Source organism: Tamandua tetradactyla, chromosome X, assembly GCF_023851605.1.
Source record: "Tamandua tetradactyla isolate mTamTet1 chromosome X, mTamTet1.pri, whole genome shotgun sequence".
In the NCBI taxonomy this organism is placed as follows: Eukaryota; Metazoa; Chordata; class Mammalia; order Pilosa; family Myrmecophagidae; genus Tamandua; species Tamandua tetradactyla.
Window position 1 is genome coordinate 17,251,724 of NC_135353.1, and position 16,346 is coordinate 17,268,069.

At 52.2% G+C, this 16,346-nt stretch overlaps 1 protein-coding gene across 2 annotated transcripts; it reads right to left on the minus strand.

The window, feature by feature from the left end:
- Positions 1-648: 648 nt before the first annotated feature.
- LOC143671566 (melanoma-associated antigen 10-like) lies at positions 649-10,607 on the minus strand. Of its 2 annotated transcripts, XM_077146781.1 has the most exons (5): positions 6,049-6,165; positions 5,343-5,408; positions 3,158-3,242; positions 2,313-2,377; positions 649-2,233 (listed from the first exon to the last, which is right to left on the minus strand). In XM_077146781.1, exon 5 carries the CDS (start codon positions 2,164-2,166, stop codon positions 1,075-1,077), a length of 1,092 nt encoding a protein of 363 aa, XP_077002896.1. In that variant the 5' UTR covers positions 2,167-2,233; positions 2,313-2,377; positions 3,158-3,242; positions 5,343-5,408; positions 6,049-6,165; the 3' UTR covers positions 649-1,074. The 2 variants fall into 2 exon arrangements, with proteins under 2 accessions (XP_077002896.1, XP_077002897.1); XM_077146782.1 differs by lacking the exons at positions 5,343-5,408; positions 6,049-6,165 and adding an exon at positions 10,488-10,607.
- Between the last annotated feature and the right edge of the window lie 5,739 nt (positions 10,608-16,346).

The window sequence follows — 16,346 nt, forward strand, 5'->3', positions numbered from 1 at the left end:
TTGCTCTCCCAGGTCAGGGAAAAACCTGCCAGCCTAGTGGCTTCTGGACACCACTTCAAGGGAGTGTCACTTATTTCTCAGAAAAGACTTGCAGATGATGTGAATAAAACACCTAATTCCTGTACTATCAACTGCACCAGGCCATGGCCACAGGGCACCTTCCATACCTCCTGCCGCAGGTGGAGACTGCACTCTGATTTACCCATGATTTAAAATAAGTGTTAATAGCAAGTTTTTCATTCTAGGCTTTTCTCTGAACTCCAAGACACACAGTCTGAAAGTCTGCCCCTGCCACCACCCAGCTTAACTTAAACATAACTCCCAAAGAAGGAACTGCAGTTTCTCAAAGGTGCAAACTTTCTTGGCTCAAGATATTTAGACTTGACTGCTCTCACTTGGAGCTTGCACCTCCTCACCCCTTCTTTTCACTTGTTCTTTGGGTCTTAGAGGCTATTTCACCATCTTTCCCAACTGATTGCTGTTCCTAGACTACCATGCAATGGGCAGGGGGTGTGTCTCACTTGTTCAGTTCCCCACCCCACCCCCAACATAGTGTCTTCCAAAGAGCAGATGCTTAATTAATTGTTGAGGAAGAAATAAACCAGTGAGCAGAGGCTCTAATTTATTAAGATTTAATTTATCCTGCATTCTTGAATAAGCAAAGCAAATCCAGACACATACCTTTAATTTTTTAAAGGAATATGAGAATAGAACCATTTTATTTTACATTTTTTTGTACATTTCCAAGGAAATTCCTATTCCAATGCCATGTTATCTTGTTTCAGAGCTCAAGATGGAAAATTTCAAATGTGTTTTACAAAATAGCAAGACTGTTTCTCTTAAATCTGAATAACAGCAACAGATGTGCAACCAATGTCATTTATGAATTTAGATTCTCAAGCTAACAAAACCTTCTATTAAAAGGAACATTTGAAAAAATACCCAAAAGAAAATATAGATAAACATCCAAGTTGCCCATATAGAAGAAGGAAAATAGATGTTATACACTGTTCCCCAGGCCCTGTCTTGACACTCCAAGACATAGAAAGATGACTGCTTTCCTCAAACACAGAATCAAATATTTGCCTCATCTTCACTTGTGCTGGGAGAAACTGGCCAAAACGGGGCAACAGGCTTAGCAGCAGTACTAGCTGCGGGGGCAATTATAGCCTGGGCTCTCTCTTCCTCATCTTTCAAAGCCTCTTCATACCAGACAGAGAAACTACTAGGGTGAGTACCACTGATCTTGGCGAGAAACTCCAGGACCTTCATCTTGCTGGTTTCTGCGTGGGCCCTGGGACCCCACAGGAACTCATAGAGAGGAGGGTCACTACCAGGCACCTGCCTGTATTCCAGGTATTCTTCCTGCACCAGATCTCTGGTGAGAAGCTTCCTGGGCTCCCCATAGATGAAGTGCTCCCTCCCTGCATACACCCCCATCACATTCAGTAAATCCCAGACCTCCTCCTCAAGAGCACAGTTGCCCTCCATGAAGATTGCACCCAGGATAATTAGCAGAAGGCCATTTTTGGGCATGCTCTGGTTATTACTCAGCATCTCATTGTAGGTGAGGTCTACTGAGTTGACAAAGACATAGGAGTGGATGGTGGGGTCCACTTCCTTCAGGTCAATGCCACAGATCACCTCTATGCACTTACAGGCTTTCTGAAAGATCATAGGGAATTGGTTCTTATACCTTTTGAGGACAACACTCAGCATTTCTTCCTTTGTGACAGGCAACTTCAGTCGATACCTGATGAGGAGGAACTTCACCAGATCAGTCACTTCCTCATCTAGCGGATCTCTGGTTAAGGATACAGCATATGGTGATTCCTCACTTCTTAAGCTCCCTTCTGATATGCTCAATAAAGCGTTGGAGAAGGAAGAGGGGGAGGAGAAGATTGTATGAGGATTCTGGGGATTACTCAGTATCACAGCAGCAGGCTCCTCTATCTCCTCAAGGGTGTCTGGGATCAGAGGTGAGGAAGGAGAGGAGGAGGAGGAGGAGGGATAAGAAAAGTGAAAAGAGGAAGTGGGAGAGGAAGAGCCTTCCTCTTCCTCTTCCTCAGAGGTCAGATCCTGTGCATCCAGCAGGTCCTGTATCTCAATTTGGATCTGAAGATCTTGCTCAGGCATGGAGCATGGACGCTTTGGAGAATGAGACATGATGACTCTTGTCGGGGGTAGCACGAAGGAGTATGGACAGAAGGGTGGATGATGAAGACCCACAAGTCTGGCGGGGAGAGAGAGAGAATGTGAGCGGCCTCAGCTGAGACACTCAACCTTGGCAACTCTGGTAAAGGCTGACTTACTGGCCTTCTCTTTAGATAGTGCTCAAGAGCCTCACAGGTTTCCTGTGCTCCTGGTTGGCCTGCCCCTAAAAAAAACAGAAGGAAGTGAGAGGGTCCTCAGGTTACCAGGCTTCCAGAGATGATAGGAGAGTGAGTGGGGTTGAGTGCTTTAGGCAATCCTCTGTTCAGGGGTGGGTGGTGGCTGTTGGCAGACAACGTTGTAAACAACTGACTCGTGGCAGTGCCTGGGCCTCCTCTGCTGCACTAAACGAAGAACATGTGCCTCAGACCAACCCCTCAGCTCCTAGTTCCTTGAGTCCCTCAGGCTGCAGACTGCAAGCACAGTCCTGGATCTTCCAGCACTGATACAAGGGAAAGGGCCTTGTAAGGTCCCCACCGTTCTGGGGTAGATAGTCAGTGCTCAATCGAAGTCCTGATCTTTTCCCTGGAAAGGCCTATTGCTCACTCCTCTGCTGACCTGAGACAAAACTCTCAGAATAAGGGCTGAAATTCCTGAGACCCAAGAGGAAGTAATGAGGAGATACCACATCCTGCCAACGAGCCTAGGGCATCCCAGGGCTGAAAGCAAAGGCTGGCCTAACTCCTCAGGGACTTTACCTGTACTAGAATAAGGGAATGTCTCCCAGATTCTCACATTGATGCCTGGAAGGATCTGTGACTCCTCCCTCTGCTGTCCTAGTCTGGCCCCTCAGACCAAGGCCCTCACCTCATGAGACCACCAGTAAGGAAATGAGGTCACACTACATCTGGCCACCATGCCCCAGGACCTCAGGGCTGTCAGCATGGTAGGGTAGGAGTAGGGAACCTCTTTCTTAGGGTGAGATTCCTTCCTTCAGTGTCCTTACCTTAATTCCTGATAAGCCCTGGGACTCGTTTCTTTTGCTGACCTGATGTCACCCCTCAGATCAAGGTCCTCACCTTCCTGAGACCCTTAAGACAAAAGTAAAAAGGCACCACAATGGGTCACCTATGACCAGGGATTACCAGGGCTGACAGAAGGGAAGGGGGTGTTTCTGTGGGGCCCCCTTCTGAAAGATATGGAGGTTACCCTCATTCATACTCAATATATTCATATTTGGACATGACAGGGCCTGGATCCTATACCTTCTGCTAACCTGAAAATGTGTTCCTCAGTCCAGCCCCCAATTTCCCTAAGACTCCAGACGAGTTAGAGGCTATGCCTGAAATGCCTTCTCTGAGCCTTCCAAGGTTGACAGCAAAGGCAGGTTTTTGTAGGTGCCTCTCTGGCTGAATGGGAAATTCCCTAAGTTCTCTCAGAATCCTCACCTCCAATGCCTGTCAGAGCCTGAGCCTTCCTTCTCAGAAAAAGTCTCACCTCCCTCAAATCCGAAGGGTAAAGTCAGCAAATATCATATTCCAGGTGTGACACCTGGGGATGAGGGGCTGGATTCTGTGGGGCCCGCTGTGTTCCGATGGGAGGGAAACTCAATTCTCCTCAAGGTATGCATATTTACTCCAACAGAGCTGGGGGTGCCTCCATTCTGAGGATGCTTCCTTCAGGGCATCGAGGGAAAGGGCACCTCTAAGAATTCTGCTTGGACCTCACAGAGCTGATTTCAGGGGCAGGTTTCAGTTGAATCTACTGTGTTTGGGTGGGAAGTCCTCTCATTCCCCCAAAGGGGTCTTCACATCGACACCTGTCAGGACTTGGGCCCCCCTGCTGACCTGAGTCTATCCCTTCAGACAAGCCTCACCTCCTTAACACCCCAAGACTGAGACAGGAACCGCCACATCCGGGGACCCTGCTCGGGCCCTCCCAGGGCTGACAGCAAAAGCCCAGTTTCTCTGAGGTTCTGTGTATCCGGGTGAAAAGCCCCTTCGATCTTTCTTAAAGCTCTGGGGCCCTCCCTCTGCCGACTTGAGTCAGTCCCCTCAGAGGAAGCCTCACCTCTGTCAGACCTGCAAGGCGGAAGTCAGCAAGAGCCACTTCCAGTGACTTTTCCCAGAACCCCCCAGGCTGACAACAGGGAAGAGGGGACCTGGAATCTGTGGGATCCCTGTGTTCTGGTGGGGTTGGGGGAGGAGGGAAGGGCGGGGAGAGGGGCACGAGGGAACATCATTTCTCCTCAAGGTATGCATATTTACTCCTGACAGGGTTGGTCCCCCGTTCCTCAGACCAAGGCCGCCATCTCTATGAGTCCCTGACATGGAAGGGTGCGTGCGTGCGGTGCCTCTGCCAGAAAGCCCCAACCTAGACCCCCAGCACTGACAGAAATGGTGGATCTCAGTGGCGCCCCTTCTCTATCTGGGTGCGAGGTCCTCTCAGCCCCCCCAAAGGGTCCTCACCTTGATGCCTGTCAGGGCCTGGGACTGTTCCCTCTGCTGACCCGAGTCTGTCCCCTCAGAGGAAGGCTCACCTCCTTCAGACCCTAAGGCTGAGTCAGGAACCGCCACATCCAGGGACCCTGCCTGGACCCTCCCAGGGCTGACAGCAAGGGCCAGTTTCTCTGAGGTCCCTTCCGTCTGGGTGGAAAGCCCTTTCAATCTTCTCTCAAAGTCCTGGGGCCCTACCTCTGCTGACTCCAGTCAGTCCCTGTACAGCAAGCCTCACCTCCGTCAGACCCGCAAGGCGGAAGTCAGGAACCGCTACTTCCGGTGCTTTTCCCAGAACTCCCCAGGCTGACAACAGGGGAGGGGGAGCTGGAACCTGTGGGATCCCTGTGTTCTGGGGGGGGGTGGGGCGGGGGGGTGAGGGAACTGGCTGGGGGGGGGGCGGGGGGGTGAGGGAAGGGGAGGGTGGGGGGGTGGGGGGGTGAGGGAAGGGGGGAGGGGCACGAGGGAACATCATTTCTCCTCAAGGTATGCACATTTACTCCTGACAAGGCTGGTCCCCCGTCCCTCAGACCAAGACCGCCATCTCTATCAGTCCCTGTCGCAGAAGTGTGTGCGCCTGGGGGTGCCTCTGCCAGAAAGCCCCCACCTAGATTCCCAGCACCGACAGAAATGGTGGATCTTGGTGGTGCCCCTTCTCTGTCTGGGTCCTCTCAGCCCCCCCAAAGGGGTCCTCACCTTGATGCCTGTCAGGGCCTGGGACTCTTCCCACTGCTGACCCGAGTCAGTCCGCTCAGAGGAAGCCTCAAATCAATAAGACCCCAAGGCGGAAGTCAGGATTCGTCACTTCCGGTGTCTTTTTCCAGAACCACCCAGGCTGACAACAGGGGAGAGGGGAGATGGAACCTGGGGGATCCCTGTGCTCTGTGGCGGGGGGGGGGGGGGGGGGGGGGGGGGGGGGGGGCGGGTGGTGGGGGGGGGGGGGGGGTGGTGGGGGGGCGGGTGGTGGGGGGGGGCGGGGGGGGCAGGTGGGGGGGGCGGGGGGGTGAGGGAAGGGGAGGGTGGGGGGCGGGGGGGTGAGGGAAGGGGGCAGGGGGGCGGGGGGTGGGGTGGGGGGGCGGGGGGGTGGGGGAAGGGGGCGGGGGGGCGGGGGAGGGAGAGGGAAGGGGGCGGGGGGGGGCAGGGGGGTGAAGGAAGGTGGGAGGGGCGCCAGGGAACATCATTTCTCCTCAAGGTATGCACATTTACTCCTGACAAGGCTGGTCCCCCGTCCCTCAGACCAAGACCGCCATCTCTATGAGTCCCTGTCGCAGAAGTGTGTGCGCCTGGGGGTGCCTCTGCCAGAAAGCCCCAACCTAGATTCCCAGCACCGACAGAAATGGTGGATCTTGGTGGTGCCCCTTCTCTGTCTGGGTCCTCTCAGCCCCCCCAAAGGGGTCCTCACCTTGATGCCTGTCAGGGCCTGGGACTCTTCCCACTGCTGACCCGAGTCAGTCCGCTCAGAGGAAGCCTCAAATCAATAAGACCCCAAGGCGGAAGTCAGGATCCGCCACTTCCGGTGTCTTTTTCCAGAACCACCCAGGCCGACAACAGGGGAGAGGGGAGCTGGAACCTGTGGGATCCCTGTGCTCTGGGGCGGGCGGGGGGTGGGGGGGGCGGGTGGGTGAGGGAAGGGGGTGGGGGGGGCGGGTGGATGAGGGATGGGGGCGGGGGGGGCGGGGGGGGGGTGAGGGAAGGGGGGCGGGGGGCGGGGGGGGTGAGGGAAGGGGGCGGGGGGGGGGTGAGGGAAGGGGGCGGGGGGTGGTGAGGGAAGGGGCGGGGGGGGGGGGGGGGGGTGCGGGAAGGGGGCGGGGGGGTGGTGAGGGAAGGGGGGCGGGGGGGGGTGGGGGTGCGGGGGGGGTGGGGGTGCGGGGGGCGGGGGGGTGAAGGAAGGTGGGAGGGGCACGAGGGAACATCATTTCTCCTCAAGGTATGCACATTTACTCCTGACAAGGCTGGTCCCCCGTCCCTCAGACCAAGACCGCCATCTCTATGAATCCCTGTCGCAGAATTGTGTGCGCCTGGGGGTGCCTCTGCCAGAAAGCCCCAACCTAGATTCCCAGCACCGACAGAAATGGTGGATCTTGGTGGTGCCCCTTCTCTCTCTGGGTCCTCTCAGCCCCCACAAAGGGGTCCTCACCTTGATGCCTGTCAGGGCCTGGGACTGTTCCCTCTGCTGACCCGAGTCAGTCCCCTTAGAGGAAGCCTCAAATCAATAAGACCCCAAGGCGGAAGTCAGGATCCACCACTTCCGGTGTCTTTTTCCAGAATCACCCAGGCTGACAACAGGGGAGAGGGGAGCTGGAACCTGTGGGATCCCTGTGCTCTGGGGTGGGCGGAGGGGGGGGGGGTGGTGGGGGCGGGTGGGTGAGGGAAGGGGGCAGGGGGGTGGGGGGTGAGGGAAGGGGGCGGGGGGGTGGGGGGGCGGGGGGGCGGGGGGGGGGCGGGGGGGCGGGGGGGGGTGAAGGAAGGGGGGAGGGGCGCGAGGGAACATCATTTCTCCTCAAGGTATGCACATTTACTCCTGACAAGGCTGGTCCCCCGTCCCTCAGACCAAGACCGCCATCTCTATCAGTCCCTGTCGCAGAAGTGTGTGCGCCTGGGGGTGCCTCTGCCAGAAAGCCCCAACCTAGATTCCCAGCACCGACAGAAATGGTGGATCTTGGTGGTGCCCCTTCTCTGTCTGGGTCCTCTCAGCCCCCCCAAAGGGGTCCTCACCTTGATGCCTGTCAGGGCCTGGGACTCTTCCCTCTGCTGACCCGAGTCAGTCCCCTTAGAGGAAGCCTCAAATCAATAAGACCCCAAGGCGGAAGTCAGGATCCGCCACTTCCGGTGTCTTTTTCCAGAACCACCCAGGCCGACAACAGGGGAGAGGGGAGCTGGAACCTGTGGGATCCCTGTGCTCTGGGGTGGGGGGGGGGTGGGGGGGGTGAGGGGGCGGAGTGAGTGAGGGAAGGGGGCGGGGGGGCGGGGGGGGTGGGGGGGGTGAGTGGGCGGGTGAGTGAGGGAAGGGGGCAGGGGGGGCGGGGGGGGGCGGGGGGTGGGGGAAGGGGGGGTGAGGGAAGGGGAGGGGGGGGGTGAGGGAAGGGGGCGGGGGGGCGGGGGAGTGAGGGAAGGGGGCGGGGGGGGGTGAAGGACGGTGGGAGGGGCGCGAGGGAACATCATTTCTACTCAAGGTATGCACATTTACTCCTGACAAGGCTGGTCCCCCGTCCCTCAGACCAAGACCGCCATCTCTATCAGTCCCTGTCGCAGAAGTGTGTGCGCCTGGGGGTGCCTCTGCCAGAAAGCCCCAACCTAGATTCCCAGCACCAACAGAAATGGTGGATCTTGGTGGTGCCCCTTCTCTGTCTGGGTCCTCTCAGCCCCCCCAAAGGGGTCCTCACCTTGATGCCTGTCAGGGCCTGGGACTGTTCCCTCTGCTGACCCGAGTCAGTCCCCTTAGAGGAAGCCTCAAATCAATAAGACCCCAAGGCGGAAGTCAGGATCCGCCACTTCCGGTGTCTTTTTCCAGAACTACCCAGGCCGACAACAGGGGAGAGGGGAGCTGGAACCTGTGGGATCCCTGTGCTCTGGGGCGGGCGGGGGGGGGGTGGGGGGGTGGGGGGGTGGGGGGGGTGGGGGGGTGGGGGGGCGGGGGGGGCGGGTGAGTGAGGGAAGGGGGCAGGGGGGGCGGGGGGTTGGGGGGGCGGGGGGGTGAGGGAAGGGGGCGGGGGGGGGGTGAGGGAAGGGGAGCGGGGGGGGGGGTGAGGGAAGGGGGCGGGGGGGCGGGGGAGTGAGGGAAGGGGGCGGGGGGGCGGGGGAGTGAGGGAAGGGGGCGGGGGGACGGGGGAGTGAGGGAAGGGGGCGGGGGGGGGGTGAGGGAAGGGGGGCGGGGGGGGTGGGGGTGCGGGGGGCGGGGGGGTGAAGGACGGTGGGAGGGGCGCGAGGGAACATCATTTCTACTCAAGGTATGCACATTTACTCCTGACAAGGCTGGTCCCCCGTCCCTCAGACCAAGACCGCCATCTCTATCAGTCCCTGTCGCAGAAGTGTGTGCGCCTGGGGGTGCCTCTGCCAGAAAGCCCCAACCTAGATTCCCAGCACTGACAGAAATGGTGGATCTTGGTGGTGCCCCTTCTCTGTCTGGGTCCTCTCAGCCCCCCCAAAGGGGTCCTCACCTTGATGCCTGTCAGGGCCTGGGACTGTTCCCTCTGCTGACCCGAGTCAGTCCCCTTAGAGGAAGCCTCAAATCAATAAGACCCCAAGGCGGAAGTCAGGATCCGCCACTTCCGGTGTCTTTTTCCAGAACCACCCAGGCTGACAACAGGGGAGAGGGGAGCTGGAACCTGTGGAATTCCTGTGCTCTGGGGCCGGGGGGGGGGGGGGGGGAGGGGGAGGGGGGGAGGGAAGTGGGGGGGAGGGGGAGGGGGGTGAGGGAAGTGGGGAGGGGCGCGAGGGAACATCATTTCTACTCAAGGTATGCACATTTACTCCTGACAGGGCTGGTCCCCCGTCCCTCAGACCAAGACCGCCATCTCTATGAGTCCCTGTTGCAGAAGTGTGTGCACCGGGGGGTGCCTCTGCCAGAAAGCCCCAACCTAGATTCCCAGCACCGACAGAAATGGTGGATCTTGGTGGTGCCCCTTCTCTCTCTGGGTCCTCTCAGCCCCCCCAAAGGGGTCCTCACCTTGATGCCTGTCAGGGCCTGGGACTCTTCCCACTGCTGACCCGAGTCAGTCCGCTCAGAGGAAGCCTCAAATCAATAAGACCCCAAGGCGGAAGTCAGGATCCGCCACTTCCGGTGTCTTTTTCCAGAACCACCCAGGCTGACAACAGGGGAGAGGGGAGCTGGAACCTGTGGGATCCCTGTGCTCTGGGGAAGGGGGGGAGCGGGGGGGGGGGAGCGGGGGGGGGGGGGGAGCGGGGGGGGGGAGGGAAGGGGGAAGGGGCGCGAGGGAACATCATTTCTCCTCAAAGTATGCACGTTTACTCCTGACAAGGCTGGTCCCCCGTCCCTCAGACCAAGACCGCCATCTCTATGAGTCCCTGTCGCAGAAGTGTGTGCGCCGGGGGGTGCCTCTGCCAGAAAGCCCCAACCTAGATTCCCAGCACCGACAGAAATGGTGGATCTTGGTGGTGCCCCTTCTCTGTCTGGGTCCTCTCAGCCCCCCCAAAGGGGTCCTCACCTTGATGCCTGTCAGGGCCTGGGACTCTTCCCACTGCTGACCCGAGTCAGTCCGCTCAGAGGAAGCTTCAAATATATAAGACCCCAAGGCGGAAGTCAGGATCCGTCACTTCCGGTGTCTTTTTCCAGAACCACCCAGGCTGACAACAGGGGAGAGGGGAGCTGGAACCTGGGGGATCCCTGTGCTCTGGGAGGGGGGGGTGAGGGAAGGGGGGAGGGTCACGAGGGAACATCATTTCTCCTCAAGGTATGCACGTTTACTCCTGACAGGGTTGGTCCCCCATCCCTCAGACCAAGACCGCCATCTCTATGAGTCCCTGTCGCAAAAGTGTGTGCGCCTGGGGGTGCCTCTGCCAGAAAGCCCCCTAGACCCCTAGCACTGACAGAAATGGTGGATCTCGGTGGTGCCCCTTCTCCGTGTGGGTGGGAGGTCCTTTTAGCCCTCCATAAGGGCCTCACCTTGACGCTTGTCAGGGCCTGGGGCCCCTCCCTTGCTGGCCTGAGTCTGTCCCCCCAGTCGAAGCCTCACCTTCCTCACACCCCAAGGTGGAGTCATGAAGCATCACACCTGGGGACACTGCCCATAACCTGTCAGGGCTGAGAGCAAGGGCCAATTTCTCTAAAGTCCCCTCATTCTGGGTGGGAGGTCCTCTTAGTCCCCTCATAAGAGTCCTCACCTAGTTGCTTGTCAGGGCTTGCGACTCCTCCCTCTGCTGACTTGAGTGCGCTCCTCAGAAGAAGCCTCACCTCCCTCAGACCCCAAGGTGGAAATCAGGAAACACCACATCCGGGGACTTTGCTGGGGACCTCCTAGGGCTGATGGGAAGGGTGGGACAAGGTCTGGTCCGGAATCTATGTAAGTGCTGTGTGTTCTGGTGGAGAAGGGAACCTCAGTCTTCCTCAATATATTCATATTTCTCCTACCAGGGGCTAGGAGCCCCTTCCCTCAATGCTTCCCTCCGGCCAAAGCCTCCTTCTCCATGAGACCTCCAAAGAGGAACTGAGGATGGGTGGGTGTCTCTGAGAATCCTTTTCAGGTCTTCTCAGGACTGACAGGGGCAGAGCGGGTTTCTATTGGCCCCCTCTTTCTCTGGGTGGGAGGTCCCCTCACTCCTTCCTCAGGTTCCCTACTTTGACACCAGGCAGGGCCTGGGTCCCCACTTCTCACCCGATCAGAGGTCCTTCAGACCTCTCACCTCTCTGAGACCACCCCCACCCACCCTACAGGGAATTCAAGAAACACCATATTGGGCCACCCTTGCCTGCAGCTTCTCAAGGTTAACTGCAGGGGCAGGGCATGGCTAGGGGCCCCTTTACCTGGGATGGGTAAAACCTTTGGTCATTGTCCCGGGTCCTCACCTTGACTCATGGCTCTACTTGGGCTCCTTTCTTCTGTGGACTTCAGTCTGGCCTCTTTCAGAACAAGGTACACCCTAACTCTGAGACTGCCAGGTGGGAGTGAGAGCTCACCATATCCATAGACCCTACCCCAGTGACTCTGAGCTTTCAGCAGAGGGAGGGCAGAGTTGAGGTCTCATGTCTCTTAGGATGAAAGTTCCCTCAGTTCTCATTCATGTTCCTCATCTTGATTCCTGACAGAGCGTGGGTCTCCTCCCTCTGCTGACCTAATGAAGCTCCCGCTACTGACTTGACTTCACCCCACAGTCCAAGGCCCTCTTCTCTCTGATGCTCTGGGGAAAATTCAGGATGTACCACATCCAACCACTATACCCAATTGCTACCCAAGGTTGACTGCAGGGGCATTGCTGGATTCGCTGGGGGCCTCCTCTGTTTGGAGTGGGGCCTCCACTGTCCTCTCTTAGGGCCTTCTCCTTGATGCCTGGAAAGACCTGGGCCTTCTCCTCTCCTAACCTGAAGTCGGACCCCTTAGACTAACAGCATCACTTCTCTCTGACCCCAGGTGGGCATCAGAACTATGTCCTGGAGACTCCCAGGCTGACAGCAGTGACAAGGCACTGCAGGTGCTTGTTACTTTTGTGGTGGAAGTTCCCTCACTTCTCTCACAGGGACCTCTCCTTGACACGTGGAAGGGCCTGGAATTCCTCTCTGGGCTGATCTCTGAGTCTGCACCCCTCAGACTAAAACACCCCCACACTCTGCCGAGACACCTGAGTTGGAAGTGAGAGGGAGTGTACTCAGCCTGACAGCCCAAGTTGTGGTATCCCAGTGTTTACATCAGGTTGGTAAGGGATTCTATTTGGTCTCCTCTGTTCTAGGGTGGGTGGACCTCTCAGTTCTCACTTTTGAATCTCCTTATCTTGGCTTCTGGATCCTTGGTTAAATGTTCTCTGAGAGTTGCCCCCTTTTCTGCAGGGTCTGAGCATTTGTCCATCTACAACCCTTGCAGAGAAGGGGTGTAGGTCCCAGGCTAGGTGCGATATGGGGGAGCTGCATTGCCCATGACAGGTGGGGAACTGTTAGAGAACAGAAACTTCATGGGGTCAGCCACACTCAGACATTGGGAACCTTTTGTTCCAACAAATTTATTTTCTATATGTAGGAGGTTGGACATGATTTGAGGAGGTCTTTCTCTTTTGAGATCATTCATCATTGCTTTGTCCAGTGCAGTGATTTCAATTTTTGTAACATTCATAGTAAGAAATATATTTTACATCTCTACCAAGTGTGTATGTAGGTATTATATATGTATATAGTTTCATGAAAGAATACCTACTCTTACCTATTCATTAGGATACTCCCTATTCTACTTCTATTCCATTCTTTAGATAATATTAAACTGAATTTTTTAAAGGCTAAGTTCACACACTAGAGTAGTTTCATGTAGCTATTAGTATAGATTCTGCACTTATACAGCCTCAATTAACCCTGTTCTTCCTGCTGTACTGCTATTATCCCAAAGCTACTGGTATCTGGAGTCTGAGGTGCTACCTCACATTTCTACAACAAAGCAGGGCAGAAGTTTAAAAACTTTCCTTCTACTTATAATGTCATTTGCCATCTTTTGCAGGCTATGGGCCTTCCAATCTTCATGTCCCCTAATTCCCCAACCCAAAGAGAAGTACCAACTCAACACAGTCTCTGGCTTCTCCAGGAATCTCTCATATTCTGTTGTTTGGATTTTGTTTCTAATATTTTTTTCATTCTCCTTTCTTTTGTGTCCCAGGCTTGATTTGAGGAGCAGAAGACAGCAGCCTATGCTTAATGGACATTTTGGCAGCTACAGAAAAGGCACTGAAACTGTAAGTCATTTAAAGAGAATTGATATCTTTACAACATTCTGTTCCCCATTAACAAATATGTTACTGTATTTATTTGGGGACTTTTCTGACCTGAATCCATCACTAAACTTTTATAGTTGCCTGCATAAGGATTTTGTACATTTTTCTGAGGCTTCTTCTTAGAGGATCTTTGGATTTTGTTGCTGTCATGAAAGGGATGTTTTCTCTTACACATTCTAATTGGTTATTGCTTTTATATGGCAAGCCTCCTGATTTTGCTGTAGTGACCTTACATACATTATTTTTTCAACTCTTTTATTAATTTGGATATTCTACATAACTGTTCCTTAGAATCTTCCACCTAGTTGATCATATTGGTAACTATATGTCATCTATTTCTTTTCATTAGTCATACCTCTTATTTACTTTGTTATCCATAACTCCGGCTTTATGTTCCATGGCAGCTTTGAACAGTAGAGGTGATAGCATGCATCTATGTCATGTTTCTGACTTTATTGAAATGGCTCAAATATTTTACATTTAACTATGTTTGATGTAGATTTTCGGAAATGGAGTTTCCTTTCTAATCTTTGCTTACTAAAAATTTGTACCATGAACTCATGTTGAATTTCTTTCAAAGGCTTTTTCTGAACACATTGATGTGATCAAACACTTTATCTTTTTTAATTCGATAATGTAGGGAACTACAATCGAAAATAATTTCTAATGTTAAATCACATTTTCATTCTTTGGACACAGCCTATTTGTTTATTTAATTCACTGCTATGTTGAATATGTTATTAGTTTATTGAGAGTGTTTGCTGCTATATGAGTGGGCTTGGCACAAGGGTTCTTTTCATGGGGGATGTGCTGGTTTGAAAGGATTTATGTAGCCTAGAAAAGCCATGTTTTAATCCTAATCAGTCTTGTGGGAGCAACAGTTTCTTCTAATCCTTTTTCGGTACTATAGATTGGAAACTTGATTAGGTTATCTCCACAAAGATGTAGCTCAATCAAGTGCAGGTATTAAACTTGATTAGACGGAGACATGTCTCCACCCATTCTACATGAGTCTTGATTAGTTTTACAGGGATCCTCTAAGAGGGAGACATTTTTGGAGAGAATGATTTTTGAGAACAACAAGAAAGCCACAGCAGAGCCAAACAAAGCCATGAGGTCAAGAGAACTGCAGAGTCCACTAGCCAGCGACCTTTGAAGATTCTGAGAGAGCAGAGAACGAGACAGAATGCTGCAGAACTATGAAACAGAGAGTCCACCAGCCAGCAACTTTTGGAGACGAAGAAGAAAAATGCTTTCTGGGGAGCGTCATGAAACAAAGAAACTGGAAAAGAAAGATAGTAGATTTTGCCATGTGCCCTTCCAGCCAAGAAAGAAACTCTGAATGTCATCAGCCTTCTTGAACCAAGGTATCGTTCCTTGGATACCTTAGTTGGACATTTCTATAGACTTGTTTTAATTGGGACATTATCTCAGCCTTAGAACTGTAAACTAGCAACTTATTAAATTCCCCTTTTTAAAAGCCATGCTGTTTCTGGTGTATCACATTCTGGCAACTAGAACGGGGGGGTGGTTCTCATTTTGATTTTGAATCCAGCAAAGCTAGCCTAGGAAAATGAGTTGAATAGTTTTCCATCTTTTTGTATGCGTTTAGAAGAGTTTATAAAAGATGGTATAGTAGTTTGAAGTTGTTATGCACCCCCAGAAAATGCGATGTTCTTTTAATCCATTCTTCTGAATGCAAATATTTTGTAGGTTGGACCTTTTGAATAGATTTTGCCTATTGAAATGTGACTCACCTTATTCAAGATGGTTCTTAATCTTCTTATTAGAGTCCTTTATAAGAGGATAAAAAACATACAGAAGCTAAGAAATTAAATTCAGAAAAACACCCAGGGAAATTTAGAGAAAAATCCATAGACTGAGAAGCTAGAAGCTGAAGCAATACACCTGGGAGAGAAGGACTAGCAGACAATGCATGTGCCTTGCTATCTGACAGAGGAGCCCAAGATCAAGGTAACTGGTCTTCAGAGAAGGTATTGTCTTGTTGACTCCTTAACTGGGACATTTTCAAGTCTTAGAACTGTAAAACTGTAAACTAATAAATCCCCGTTATAAAAGCCAACTCATTTCTGGTCTATTGCATTTCATCAGCTTTAGCAAACCAAAATAGATGGGATTTAGCTTTCCCTGACCATTTGGTAGACACTGGCCTTCAAAAATGCTTTATCATGTGTAATAGTCGGGGTTCTCCAGGGAAACAAAACGGACAGGAAATATGTATATATAATGTAAATATTATGAAATGTATCATAGGAATTGTCTGACACAACTATGAGGATTGGCAAGCCCAAATTCCATAGGCAGGCCATAAACTGGGAACTCCAATAGAAGTTTTTATGAATTCTCCAGTAAAAGTTGGCTGGCTCAAATAGAGATTGAAACTCTTCTTTCTGACTGCTGGGATCATCTGTTCACCTTTTAAGGCCTTCTCAAGTCTGGATGAGAATTTTCTCATTGCTGAAGGCAAGCTCCTTTGTTTATAGATGTAATCAGCTATAGATGCAATCAACTGACTGATTATGTAAATCCATGAAATGCCCTCACAATAACAATCAAGTCAGTGCTTTCTTGACTAGACAACTGGATATCATAATCTAGCCAAGTTGACAAGTGAACTTAACTATCACTTCGTGTAAGGATGACTTGAGCTTTGAATATAGTTGCAGTTTGTATTGTTTGATCAAAATTTCCCATTTTTAGAGACCAGTTTGGCCCTTTTTTTTCTAAAATGTGACCCATTTCACCTAGGATTTCAAACTTAATGGCTTCATATTTATAATAAACATTTTATTACAGAAATCCTCAAATATGTTTACCGCTCAGATCAGTATAATGAACCCAGTGTACCTGACATTCAGCATCAAGAGTCATCAATACATGGCTAATCTGGTTACAACTATACCTCTACCTACCTCCCATCTCTGCCTAGGGAATAATTTAAAGAGAATCCAAAACTTCATCTCTAAGAATTTTAGTATGCATTTCAAAAAATAAGAATGCTTTTATAAATCATAAACTTGTACCATGCATTGTTAAAATGTAAATAAACATGAAATGTAAATATCATGAAATGTCCCATTATTTTTCATTTTTAACTGATGGTCTTTTACATTTAAAAAAATTAGTCTCCTTGAATTGGTGTCCAAATGTGGCCTACACACTGTAATTGTTCATATGTCTCTTAAATCAGTTTTAATCTATAGATTCCCCCATCACTTCTTTATTCTTGCTATTTTTTTTTGCATTGTTAAAAGT